Genomic DNA, 13,701 nt, shown 5'->3' with positions numbered 1-13,701 from the left:
ACAATAGCCGCCATCATATTGAAGGTTGCGGCACAGTAGGTATTGGTGACATCCTTTCCGAAGATGCTCCTACCTATCACATCGTTGAGGAGCTGATATTCAGCCCTCAGGTGTGATTTAGTGCCGTGATCGTCAACCGGTTCATCAGACCGGGCAAGAGAGAGCGAGACCTCGGCCTTTATGTTGGCCGGTGGGTTGAGGTCTATCAGCCCTTGCTTAGGCAGACTAAAGCACCGAGCAAAATCCTTCTCGGTGAAGTCGAATATGATACCCCCTACTTTGGATTGAATATGGGTATCGAAATGGGGTGTACCCCTGAATACCCTGGCATTGTAGAAAAACTCCATGATGGACTCAGGATAAACGGTGTGTTTGTCGTCAAGGAAGTGCTGGAGGCCAGTATCTTCCAAGGATTTTATCATTTTATAAATATCGTAGTGCTCGGTGCTGGAGCACGACTGAAAATCAACCTGAAGTATGTTGGGAAACTGAGACATTTTATCTTAGTGAGAGGATAATTTATTGTCTTGTGAGTGTTTTGGTGAATGTTTGCTTCACTTAAATACTGGTTGAGGGGCTATCCTATTGTCCGGTATTAAATGAGATGATATCTATTAACTGCAGGATAAGAAATTTTGCATGAAATAGGCAGGTTTGCAGTTTAGGATGTTGGTCATAGGCCTGGACTGTGAAAGATATCAAAAGATCTTCACGTCTTTTTAAGCGCGACCAGTTTACTTTGAAAGGGCAATGTTTCAGAACAGATATCTTTAAACACTGATAATTATTCCACTTCTGTTTGGAATTCAAATAATCTAAGATGACCTGCTTCCGAACCGGTCAGTCATCAGTTGTTCATCCCGATGCGGTTATTTGGTGCATGCACCAAGTAGTCGGTCGGTTTACTCTATCTGATGAGCTGGGCGGTTCTTCCATAGATATCTTGAAAATTTGAAGTCCAACAGTTTAGGAGGAACTACCGATTTTATCTGTCCGAACCGGTTTCCCTTTAAGCATCCTTAGGAATGATCTGACTAATGTCGGTTAAACCGAGAGTAAGTCTGAATTGAGAGAACTTAGCTTCCTGTAGGGGCTTCGTGAAGATATCGGCTACTTGTTGATCGGTCGATACGTATTCCAGCCGGATATGCTTCAGCGTGACATGCTCCCGGATGAAGTGATGCCTTATGTCGATATGCTTGGTTCTGGAGTGGAGAACCGGGTTGTAGGTGATTGCAATGGCACTTGTATTGTCACAGAAGATCGGGGACTCTTCGGCTATAATACCGAAGTCCTTCAGCTATTGTTGGATCCAAAGGAGTTGTGAACAGCAGCTTCCGGCCGCCAAGTATTCAGCCTCCGCGGTTGATGTGGCCACCGATGTCTATTTCTTGCTGTGCCATGAAACAAGCCGGTCACCTAGGAACTGGCATGTACCGCTTGTGCTTTTCCTGTCAATCTTACACCCTGCATAGTCTGCATCTGAGTAACTTGTTAGATTAAAGGACGAGTCCTTTGGGTACCACAGACCGACATCAGGTGTGCCCTTTAGATACTTCAGTATCCTCTTTGCGGCTGTGTAGTGAGATTGTTTTGGATTTGCTTGGAATCTCCCACATACACCAACTGCAAACAGGATGTCCGGTCTACTCGCTGTCAAGTATAGGAGGGAACCGATCATGCCCCGGTATGCAATCTGGTCTACCGATTGGCCCTCATCATCCCTGTCCAGTTTAATCGACGAGCTCATTGGAGTAGCCGCCGAGGAGCAAGTGTCCATCCCGAACTTCTTTAGTAGCTCCTTGGTGTATTTAGGTTGGCTAATGAATGTTCCTTCTTTGAGTTGTTTAACCTGAAGACCTATGAAGAAACTTAATTCTCCCATCATACTCATTTCAAACTTGTCAGTCATCATTTTTGAAAACTTATCACATAGCTTAGGATCGGTGGAACCAAAAATGATATCATCTACATAGATTTGAACAAGTAGGATATGTTCCTTCTTCTCAAATTGAAACAATGTTTTATCCACCGAACCGATGGTGAAATCATGTTTTAATAGAAATGCGGTTAGTGTATCATACCAGGCTCTAGGTGCTTGCTTTAGACCGTATAAAGCTTTATTTAACCGGTATACATGGTTTGGGAATGCAGCGCTTTTGAAACCGGGTGGTTGTTCAACATACACTTCTTCACGTAGGTCACCGTTCAGAAATGCACTTTTAACATCCATTTGAAAAACCTTAAAGTTTTTGAAAGCAGCAAAAGCTAGAAAAATCCTAATGGCTTCAATCCTAGCTACAGGGGCAAATGATTCTTCAAAATCAATGCCTTCTTCCTGTTTGTAACCTTGAGCCACTAATCTGGCTTTGTTCCTCGTGACCAAACCGTCCTCATTGAGTTTGTTTCTAAATACCCATCTTGTTCCTATGACCGATTGATCCTTCGGTCTAGGGACTAGGTACCAGACTTTACTACTCTCGAACTGGTTTAACTCTTCTTGCATTCCCAAGATCCAATCTGGATCTGACAATGCTTCATCTATTCTTTTCGGTTCAATCTGGGATATGAAAGCGGAATTAAAGTATCCTTCCAGAAGTTGACCCCTAGTTTGAACAGGTTCTGAAGGATCACCTATAATTTGCTCAGGAGGATGTTTACTGTTTCTTCTGAGGTTCAGTTCAGGGATGTCTACCAAATTACCGCTTATTTGATCAAGGCTAGACATGTCGGTGGGCTGAACATGATTGTCAGACCGACCGACTTCCTCGGATTGGACCGAAGTGTCAGCTTCCTGTTGTGGAACAGCTTGATCCGGCTGGGTTTCAATGTTACCCATTTGGTCATGGACAAACCGCCTGAAGACTGGAGTCTCATCTTCACTATCAGAATGAATATTGTTATTTTCCAATCTGTTGTGTAGATCAAAGCATGAAGCAGTATTGCTTTCAACCGATTCATCGAAAACAACGTGAATTGTTTCCTCCATGGTTGCAGTTCTATTATTATATACTCTATATGCTTTACTTACTGCTGAGTATCCTAGCATGATCCCGGTATCGGTTTTTGCATCAAAGGCAGTGAGTTGGGTCTTACCATTTATATGTATATAACACTTACAACCGAAAATCCTGAGGTACTTAAGTTTGGGAACCCTGTTAAAATAAACCTCATACGGTGTTTTGTTGTGAAATCTGTTTATTAAAGACCGGTTTTGTGTATAACATGTAGTGTTGATAGCCTCAGCCCAAAATTTCTGAGCAATGCCGGAATCGGCTATCATGGACCGTGCGGCTTCCTTGAGAGTCCGGTTTCTTCTCTCGGCCAGGCCATTTTGTTGAGGAGTCCTAGCACTAGACAACTCGTGTCTAATGTCGGATTCATCAAGATATGCAGTTAATGTACTATTGGTAAATTCGGTACCTCGATCACTTCGAATGCTATTAATGCGAGTTGATTTTTCATTTTGCAGGCGCTTAAGAAGTGTAATCAGGTTTGATACGGTTTCACGTTTAGATGGTAGAAATATTACCCATGTAAATCTAGAGTAATCATCAATAACTACCATGGTGTAAAGCATACCTCCTAGGCTAATGACCTGAATCGGTCCAAATAAATCCATGTGAAGAAGATCTAAACATCGGCTAAATTGGATATTTCCTTTACTCTTAAAGGTTGACCTAGTTTGTTTACCCATTTGACATGCTGAGCAAACTTTATCTTGATTAAATAATATGTCCGGAATGCCTTCAACTAGCTTTTTACCACGAATGTAGTTTAAGGTTTTCATGTTTAGATGGTTTAGTCTCTTGTGCCACAACCAGGTTTGATCAGTCTTAGCTATCATGCATATAGGATATTTTACTCTAGTTTTCCAGTCTACCTTGTAAATGTTACCTATCCTATTTCCGGTTAGTAGTACGATACCTTGAGAGTTCTTAACTAAGCATGCATGTTTAAGAAATTCTACCGTGTATCCAGCATCACACATCTGACTAATCTAAGCAGGTTAAAACGTAGGTTTTCAACTAGAAGTACATTATCAATAGTTAGGTTACCATGGACAATCTTACCCTTGCCCACAGTTTTTCCTTTTGAGTTGTCACCAAAAGTGATTAAAGCACCGGTTACTGCTCTGATGTCGGTTAGCATATTGCTGTTTCCGGTCATGTGCCTGGAGCAGCCGCTGTCCAAGAACCATTCAGAACTTCCTAGCCGTTTCTTTGGATCCTGCAAAATGTACATATTTACAACTATTTGGTACCCACATTTACTTGGGTCCACATGCGATTAGTCCCTTAGGTATCCAAACCTTGATAAACCGAACGGTCTTCTTTGCTAGGGTTTTAATTGTCCTTTTGGCACTCGGTCTCGTGTATCTCGGTTTTCCTACAAAGGTCTTAAATGGTGATGGTCGTTGATTCGGTGATCTATGGTTTGACCTGCGCGGTTCAGGGAAGGCTTTCATATGTTTGAGGATTTCAGCTTTTCTTTTCAAAGGGTCAAGCCATTTCTCAGATTCGGTTGGACCAACATAGTCGTATTTTAGCTTTTCTTCCCTATAGTATGCGGTCTCCTCTTCTTCAGCGGTCCAGGAGCTTTTAAGAAATTTTATAAAGGGAAGGTTTCCTCTTGTAAGCCTTGCTTTCTCTATGGGTTTTCGGTTTTTGGGGCTATTCTCCGTGTATCCTAGGCCAAACTTGCAACGAGGATGTCTGTAGTGTCTATTCATGTTCTTTACTATATCACTAGATCTCTTATAGGCGGCCATCTTATATTGAAGTCGGGCATTTTCCTCCTCGGTTAATTCTCTAGTCGGTTCACTAAATTGTTCGGTCTTAGGATCTAACTCGTTTTCTGAGGTATGAGTATCATCAGGTTGTACGACCTCCGGTTCAGTTATAGTGAGTGCCTCTGGTTCTGTCGCAATGGGTACTATGGGATCGGTTCTAATGTTGAGGTGCTTAGGTAGCATGGCTAGTAGGTTCCTATATTCTTCTACCATGTCATTCAATGCATTGTATAATTCATCTTTAGTAAATTCCTCACAAGGAGAGTCAAATACCTGTTCTTCATTTGCCATGAGACACGTGAGTTCATCATCACTGTCACTGTGAGCCCATAGACTTCCTCCATCGTCGGCTATCAGTGCTTTCGGTACCTCACTTCCTTCACCGGTTTGTTGATAATTGTTTCGGTCATTTTGGTAATCCGGTTTCTGGGTATCCCTCCTTGGCTTCCTGCATTCCCACTTAAAATGTCCCAAACAGTTACAGTTATAGCATCTTACATTGGATTTGTCACCATAGTAGTTGTTTGTCGGTTGGCTTCTTTTCATGAACCTCCCAAACTTCTGTGCAAGCATTGCCATGGCATCCTCGGTGAACTATTCGGCGGTTCTGATCGGTACAGGTGTAGGTGTCGATACAGGTGCAACCGGTTCTGTAGATGTGATTAGTGCTCTGGTTGATGTTGAGGCTGAGACTTCTTCTTCAGTCCTAGATCTCATTTCGAACTCATATGCCTTAAGATCTTCGAATACATCGTATAGTTTCATCTTACGTAGGCTCTTTGATTCCCTCATTACCATTGTTTTTATGTCCCAAGCACTTGGAAGAGATCTCAAAGCTTTCATAATTACCTCTTTGTTGTCATACTTCTTGCCCAGAGTTGCTAACTCATCTAACACACCAGTAAACCGGTCACTGTATTCCTTCATAGTTTCTCCTGGTTTCATTTTGATGCTCTCAAACTTCTGTGTGGCCACCATTATCTTGTTCTCCTTTGTTCTTTCATTTCCCTCAAAGATCTGGATAACCGTGTTCCATGTCTCCTTCGCGGTTTGGCAGTCTCTGATCTTGCAGTATGTGTTTCTGTCCACACTGTTGGAGATCCGGTTTCTAGCATGATTATCCAGGTTGTTTCTTCTCCTATCTTCAGCCGTCCATTCCTTTCTGTCCTTATCAATGAATATCGGTCCTTCGGTCAAAATGGACTCCATTTCATCATCCAAGGTGACTAAGTGCAGGTGCATGCGTGCCTTCCAGTTGGCAAAGTCATCACCTTCTAGCATTGGAGGCCTATCCTGATACATGCTTGCTTGAGTATTGAAACTAACTGCTCTGATACCAATTGTTAGGATCTAGGTAGTCGCTGGAGGACCGGGGGTTGGACCGGTTAGCGGTTCTCACTCGAAGGGTGGTGGTTAATCCGGTTAGAGATTAACACCGGGGTTTCAATACTACACAACCTGTCACAAACTCTTGAACTAGGTTAAAGCGCGGAAGAGGTTTGCTTTCAGGTTGAAGCGGCACACTTGTATGATTGGCAGAATCGGTTTTAGATGATGAAGGTTTGAGATTTGATGGGTCGGCTTCGGTAATCTGGAAGTTCCGCTTGGATAGAGTTAAGTCGGTTATAGCGGTACGGATCGGTTAGATAATGAAACCGGCAGACAGTAAATAACAAGACAGATTTTATGGATGTTCGGAGATAAAACTCCTACGTCACCCCTTCCTCTCGAAACCGCGAGAAGGATATTCACTAAGGAATACAAGAACAATCCGATCGAGACTTATTTCCTGCTCGATAACACTCTTACAATTTACACCGAAATTGTAAAACACACTTTAACTTTAGCACTTAGGCTTTCTAGAACAGCACAGTCTTATCACTTGTAGAATAAATGCTCTTAGAATTTCTCACTTGTCACACTGTATGTTGCTTGTCCCGCATTTACTCTTCTTCAACTGCCCCTTTTATAGGTGAAATATGCCAACGGTCATATTTCACTGCCTTGAATTTGATTGGCTGAGCAGAGGTGCAGTGATTCAGTGTTTCAGAGATTCAGACCTGCGGTCGTTTCCTCAGACCTGATGGTCAACCTCAGACTTGGCATTCTGTCTCAGACCTGGCGGTCTGTTCTTCCGGTATGTAAGACAGACCTGCTAGGTTTGTCTTTTACTCAATGTAGGCACTGTCTGTTGGACAGTTGTCTGTACTTGGAAGATCTTCTTTCTGACTTATCTCGAAGTGGAAAGATCCGGTAGTACTGTCTTCTGCAGCCTACAGTCTTTCCTCAGACTTGCATGGATATGGAAGTGTTCAGTCTGTTCCTTTGGTATCATTCTCAACAGATACCCGAATTGTCTTCTTGTACTGATCGGCCGCTTGACTTAACCTGATCGCTTCTGGTATGGGTGATATAACCGAACTTCTTCCGGTTATTCCTTTGCCTTGTGGCTGATCGGCTGTTTGATGATTCCGGTTTTAAGCTTTGGCCGATCCTTTCTTTGTGCGGTCATGTTCCGAGTATTCTTGGTCGGTTTAGTAGCTCGACCGGCTAGTTTTCTTAGCCGGTTCTTTTGTTTATCCGGTCCGGTTCCTTGTTCCTGCATGGAAAGTTTATTTAAGTTAGGTTTATTTGAACCGGTCTGATTTTATCTAACAATTTCTCCCTTTTTGATTATTTTATTTAAAATTATCAAAATCATGTAAGTTTGCAACCGTAGGCCGGTTGTTTTATTTGTCCGGATTTTTGAAACTGACTTAGGAGAATTTTTCGAAAAATTTTGAGAAAAAATTTGGAAAAGTCTTTTTATCTTATCAGCAACATTGACTTGACTAGAGAGAAAACATATATCTCAATGCAAGAAGATTTTACTGACTTAGAGGTTTTAAATAGATTACAACTTATTGTTTTGCCTACTAAATAAGAGGTACATATCTAGAATTTCTTATGTAGAAAATGATCAAATGAAGACAAATTTGTGTATCCTATATTTTCCAATCCATAGAAATGAATGATATAGATATCAAACAGAAAAGCTAAATCTGCATATAAAAACCTATAACAAAACGATTTTCACAACAAGATTAAGAGTAATTTATTCTACCTTTCCTTGTCTTCTTAAACATATATTTTTTTATGTATATTTTGACTTAATGTAACTTGAGCTATATAGTCTACCATAACTAGACAAGTCAATTATAACTCAAACATATCGAAATTATGTAGAAGAAATGGAAACAAGAAGAAAACAAAATATCACCAATATAGGATGGAAAACGTGGCCCTAAGAATCTCTGTAATATCTTCTCTGACATTACTAAACTGCTCTGGATCAGAAGTAAAACATTTTGGCGAAGCTACTATATTGAAACTACTTCAAGAATGAGTATGGGCAAAAACTTCTGAAATTTGATCAAAAGCAAAGCATTTTTGCAAAGCTACTGATTACAGAAAACTTTTTATATCTTACCCGATTCAACCTCCTTTTTCATGTGTGAGAGATGGAGACTGAAAATCTGATTTAAAGGTAGAATTGACGAAAATCATAAGTTACTGATATTGAAAAACTAATGCGATTCATAGATAGTTACTAAACTGTAAAGAGATTATTCATTTCCTAAACGACATTTAGGATAAAACTTCAAATCCAATCGAAAATCGGTGAAATCTTCCTTTAACTGTGAAGAACTCTATCACGATTATCCCGTCATCGATTTTCACAGGAATCGGCGAACATTTCAAAAAATAATATCCTGTGCGGCGTACAAAATCTGTAGAGAGAAATGAGAGAGATCAAATGGAAATTGAGAGTAGTTCAAAAGAGGGGTTAGTAGTTGGCTATTTAGGGTTACTGTTTTTAACCCCTTCCTTTATTTGGTACTTCGGTCACCTAATAACACAATTCAGTTTTCCTTACCCCAAAATTAATAAGTAAAAAAGAATAGACTACTTTTAGAAATTTTAAGTAAAATTATAATATTTAATCGGATGAACATTTTTAGTTTTCATTTTATATTTTAAAGTATTAATTAATAATATGTTTGTACTTCACATAATGACCATTTCAGTCTAATTTAATTTAATAGATCAAAATGAAAACCTATGAAAAAAGTAGAATTATTTTTAAAATTTTTATGTAAATAGAAATATAATTTAATTGTGTAGGTCTCAATATTTTAATATTGAATATTGCCAAAGTATTTAATAACTGTAACTATTAATAACCAGTTAGTATATCTAATGATTTTGCTTGATCAATAGCGACAGTAAAACTATACAGTTACTAAATTTTGTCGCTATTGATAAATTTTTTACTAGTGATATAATATGTTTTCCCGAGAGTGGAACTCTTAACTATATTAATTAAACTTATACAAAAGATAACTAACCAACTAAGTTAAGTTAATTTTTGTTATTTAATATTAAAATATTATACATCTCAATATTATTTTAAAATATATTAAAAACAAGTTAAAAGAAATAAAAGTTACATAGAGATATATCTTCATTAATATCCAACATTCGGGTCGGGTCTAGTTGGACGCTACAAACGTCTCATTTTTTAAGATATTTTAAGGATTAGTTAAAAGTTGTGGTGAGAAGATTGTGCGAATTGAGTGGAGAGGTGTATGCACGCAGTGAAGGGAAGCTCATTTTATGAGAAGCTTTGTATTCATTTTTTTCAAAGTCAACATTGAAGAATATGCTAGAAAAGTTAAGAAAATATTGAGCACAAATCATAAAAAAATCATAAAAAAAGGCAAGAAAAGAAAAAGAATGATGAAATAACAAAGGATCAATGCCCAAACATGATTGTGCTTCATCTTCTTTAGCCAAGAAAATTCGGCTCCAATAACAAAAGGGTTTTACAAGAATCTTGGCATGAAGTAATAATTTAGAGTTTTGTCTAGTTTCATAGGGTCTCTTTTACCCCTTGCTATATTTTCATTTAATTAAATCATGATAATTCATGTCATGATTGTATAAATAAGAGTACTTTAAGTAAGAACATAATCAAGCACAAGAAAAAAATAATAATATTGTCAAGAGAAACGAAAAATTTATATTAGTGTGAATTATGATAACCGAAAGAAAAAAAAATTGTCCAACTTTCTTTCACCTAGCAAAATTCAGCTTCTTGTTATCAAATAAATTTGTAAAAAATCTTGACTTTAGAGTAATAATATGTAATGTTGTGCCACTATTTTAAAAAAAATTATATTGATTTAATTTATTTTTAATTGCTTTAATTAAAATAATTTTGTTCAATTTAGATCAATCATAACATTTCTCTTTTTATTAATCAAATAAATTATAATTACAAAGTCAATTGATTGACTAAATTATGGCGGGAGATCATGCGGTTTTGTAGCTTGACTCACATGTAACATTAATCTATCATAATAATATTAATTATTCATGCTTATTTTTTCTTTTCACTTTAAATATTGAGTTTCACTTCTCTTAAATTAAAGTCTCGGTTCTCAAGGCCCGGCACATAGAATTGGGCTGCATAGACTATTTTTTTATTTTTATTTTTTTCAAAAAATTAATTAGAATAATTATTGAGAAAAAAAATATCAATGTAAAAATAAATAGAGAGCATTTCCTCAATTTAAATGATTTGTCTATCAAAATGTAAGGTATTAGTATAGGTGAAAAATAAAATCTAACCTAAAAGGTTAAAAGATATAGAGTGATTTAATACTTAACTATTTTCTTTTTTATATAGAAACACATTTTTCATATTAATTTATATTTGATTAGAATTAGTGATAGTATTAAAATACAAAAATGGCCATACCTTCGTTAGAATTTATATTTCATTTATATTAAAACAAAAAATGTCAATACCTTCATTAGAATTATGTATCTAATTACAGTTTAACCCCATATTCCAAACAAGACTTACAATAATATTAACAAACTTATTTATATCCCTATTAACAAAACAACAAAATCTAAATTTTTTCCTATAACACGATAGAACACAAATGTCAAAAATGAACTTTATATTTGTCCAAAGGCAAAGTGGTACACCAGAGTTACAAAAGGTTATAACTTGTTGTGAATAAGAAGTTAATACACAATACATGGTTCACTATTAATTTTCTAGCTACATATATAATTAAGAAGAAGTTAACACATTCACTACAAATCTACTATACCAAACATGAAGTTGTTGGTCCCGAACCCAAAGCATTAACACATGAATCTCGGACTGGCTCATCATCGTAGGTAAGATTTACATTTTCTGTCCTCAAGTCACTACAAGGCTCACTTTTGCTACATCCGAACCTCACTCCAACCTTGGTAGCCGATGATCCATATATATTCTTATACAGCACGTTGTTGATCTTTATCCCCGAGTTCTGTTGTTACATAATTAATATTAATGTGACAAAAAAAAAAATCAAAAAGTCAAAATAATGTTTTCAGAAAATGTGTAAATTATATAATACCTGGCCAGGACAATTTATATTGTGGGGGCAGTAATTCTGGTTAATGATGATGGGATTGTGGACATTAGACATGAAGACATCTTGAAAAATGACATTTTTAACAAAACCATTGCTAGGTCTTCCCCATGTCTTTATTCTTAAACCATTTTGTGTTCCTGATAATGTAACTGTCTTAACGGTCACATTTTCTACTCCTGGCTCTTCCACATCCCATCCTAGACTTCCAATGCTACATCCAAAAAAAAATTGATCAATTAATGAGCATGTTTGATTTTAAGCTTTTTAATTTTTTTTCCTTTCAATATTAGAGAGAATCATTGATCTATAATAATAATAACAATAGTACACTCAAATAACAAAGATTTTAATTAAGAAATTAAATATTTCATATATATATATATCACTAGTAAAAAATTCATTTTTAAGGAGAGTAAAATTCCTCGAAAAAAAAAGAAAATGCCTTCGGTGATAAAAAAAAAAAAAAAACCTATACCATAAACCATATATTCAATTTTCACCTATTTTATAAGAATGTTATATCAAACATAAAAAACCGGGTTTTAAAAACCCACAAGAAATATCATCTATTAATATCCTCAAATTAAGTAAAGGAAAACCTCAAAACATTTAAAACACTCAATTTTAGTTTTTCAATGAATTAGGGTCAACTCAAAATTGTTTTTTAGTGAATACATGAAGACATTACTCTCATTTCTAGCATAGTTTATACCATTAGAAGAAAAAAAATGTTTATTTTGTGAAGCTTTAATTTATTATTTGAGTTTTTTTTTATACAAAAATAATGTTTGATAAAAAAAAAGTAAGTGATTTATTTCAATCAATTGATTACTAAAATATTTTTGAAAAGGTTAAGACCAAATTTCTTTAAAATTTTAAATTGTCAAAAAAATAAACACTAGTATAATAACACTTTACAAGTATATACACATTTTAGTTAAGAATTTAAATATAGACAACCATAACTAAAATTAACGGTTCAAATAAGAAAAATATTTACTTAAAAACCATTTTTGATTGGTTTGATCAACACTATAAAATGTTCTACATTTTCAAAAACACTAAATATTAAACATACCTTAGGCCATGGCCCGGGCCACAAACAATATTGTGTATCAAGATATCGGAGCTACCTGGACCGATCGAGATACAATCATCGCCGGTCGCAATCTTCGTATGGAGTATACTTACATTAGACGAAAGTTGGACATGAATCCCGTCAGTATTAGGGCTGTTAGCAGGAGCCATGATCTTTAATCCTTTCATCCTCACGTTATGGCACCCATTTAATACAATATGAAAAAATTGGCTATTTATTGATGTTAATCCGTTTATTGTTATATCCTTGCATTCGTGAAAACCCATTGTCTGCATACATAACCGATCAAAATTATTGTGAAATCCAAAATAAAAAAGTTAGAAATTCTATATTAGTAACTGCCATCATGCCACAAAATTAGGGTTTCATGTAGACGGTTGTTTCACTAATACAGCTAGTAGTGGCTCCACCTTTTCAGCTTGAGGTGGATTTTTTTAGTCGATGTTTGTTCTTTCTAAAGATATATATATTTAGGAAAGATATGAAAAGATAATCAAGAGTTTCCTTAAATAAAGGGTTTCCATAAAACAAACAAAAAAAAACATGTTTTTTTTTTTTTTTTTTTTGCTAAAAAAAATATACATACCGTAACTCCGACCGGGCAACTTATGGATGAGTTGTCGCCGGCGGCGGCCATCGTCTTACAATCCCATAAACCAGACCCTTTTCCGTGAAGAATTCCTCCGACGATAGAAAGACGATTAACCCTTTCAAATTTAAGCCAATTTCCAGTACTCACATTATTATAATCTGTCGGAGCCAATAGCACACCATCTATCCGAATAACAATTCCGACGTACTCATTATTATTGCTATCATTAAATCTCTTACATTTCTGGCCATAAAACTGAACCCTTTGAATAAAATACACGCCGGGAGGAATGTATATAGTGGCCGGCTTTATTGAGTCGCAGGCAGAGTCCCATGCGGCGAGGAAGGCATTGGTGGAGTCGGTTTTGCCGTCGGGTTTTGCACCAAAATGCTTGACGATGTTAAACTTGGTGGCTTTTGTAATTTGTTGATATTTGATTGAAATGGTAAGTAGAAAGAGCAGTGAGGAAACTGAACGGTTCATTTTAAGGTGAGATGAAGAGACAGAAAATAGTGGATATAAAGTGGAGAGAATGTTTATGTGGTTTGAGAGTGAGGGTTTGTGCGTGTGAGAGAGTAGAGTTTGGAAGTAGCCCATTTCTTAAAAATATTTAGTTATATTTATTTTAATTTTAAACATAAATGGTTATAGTTTGATGGTTAATTTTGAAAATAAATTGTTCAAAATATGCATTTAAAGTTTTAACGTGGTTATGGGTTAAAATTTTATCAAAAAAATA

General features: G+C 36.3%; 1 protein-coding gene across 1 annotated transcript; it reads right to left on the bottom strand.

Annotated features, from left to right (window-relative positions):
- Positions 1-10,953: 10,953 nt before the first annotated feature.
- LOC124943390 (polygalacturonase-like) lies at positions 10,954-13,445 on the bottom strand. The gene is made up of 4 exons (XM_047483902.1): positions 12,957-13,445; positions 12,350-12,639; positions 11,254-11,482; positions 10,954-11,163 (listed from the first exon to the last, which is right to left on the bottom strand). The coding sequence occupies exons 1-4, from the start codon at positions 13,443-13,445 to the stop codon at positions 10,954-10,956; spliced, it is 1,218 nt and encodes a 405-aa protein (XP_047339858.1).
- Positions 13,446-13,701: the final 256 nt, after the last annotated feature.

The sequence above is a fragment of the Impatiens glandulifera genome, chromosome 6 (assembly GCF_907164915.1).
Source record: "Impatiens glandulifera chromosome 6, dImpGla2.1, whole genome shotgun sequence".
Lineage (NCBI taxonomy): Eukaryota > Viridiplantae > Streptophyta > Magnoliopsida > Ericales > Balsaminaceae > Impatiens > Impatiens glandulifera.
The sequence above is the reverse complement of the archived record's forward strand: the minus strand, read 5'-3'. Positions and strand labels throughout refer to the sequence as shown.

Coding starts and splice junctions, on each gene's coding strand:
- LOC124943390 (XM_047483902.1), bottom strand. CDS start 13,445: ATGAACCGTTCAGTTTCCTCACTGCTCTTTCTACTTACCATTTCAATC. Junction 12,640..12,956: donor GTTGCCCGGTCGGAGTTACG/GTATGTATATTT, acceptor TTATGTATGCAG/ACAATGGGTTTTCACGAATG. Junction 11,483..12,349: donor GGCCCGGGCCATGGCCTAAG/GTATGTTTAATA, acceptor TTTTGGATGTAG/CATTGGAAGTCTAGGATGGG.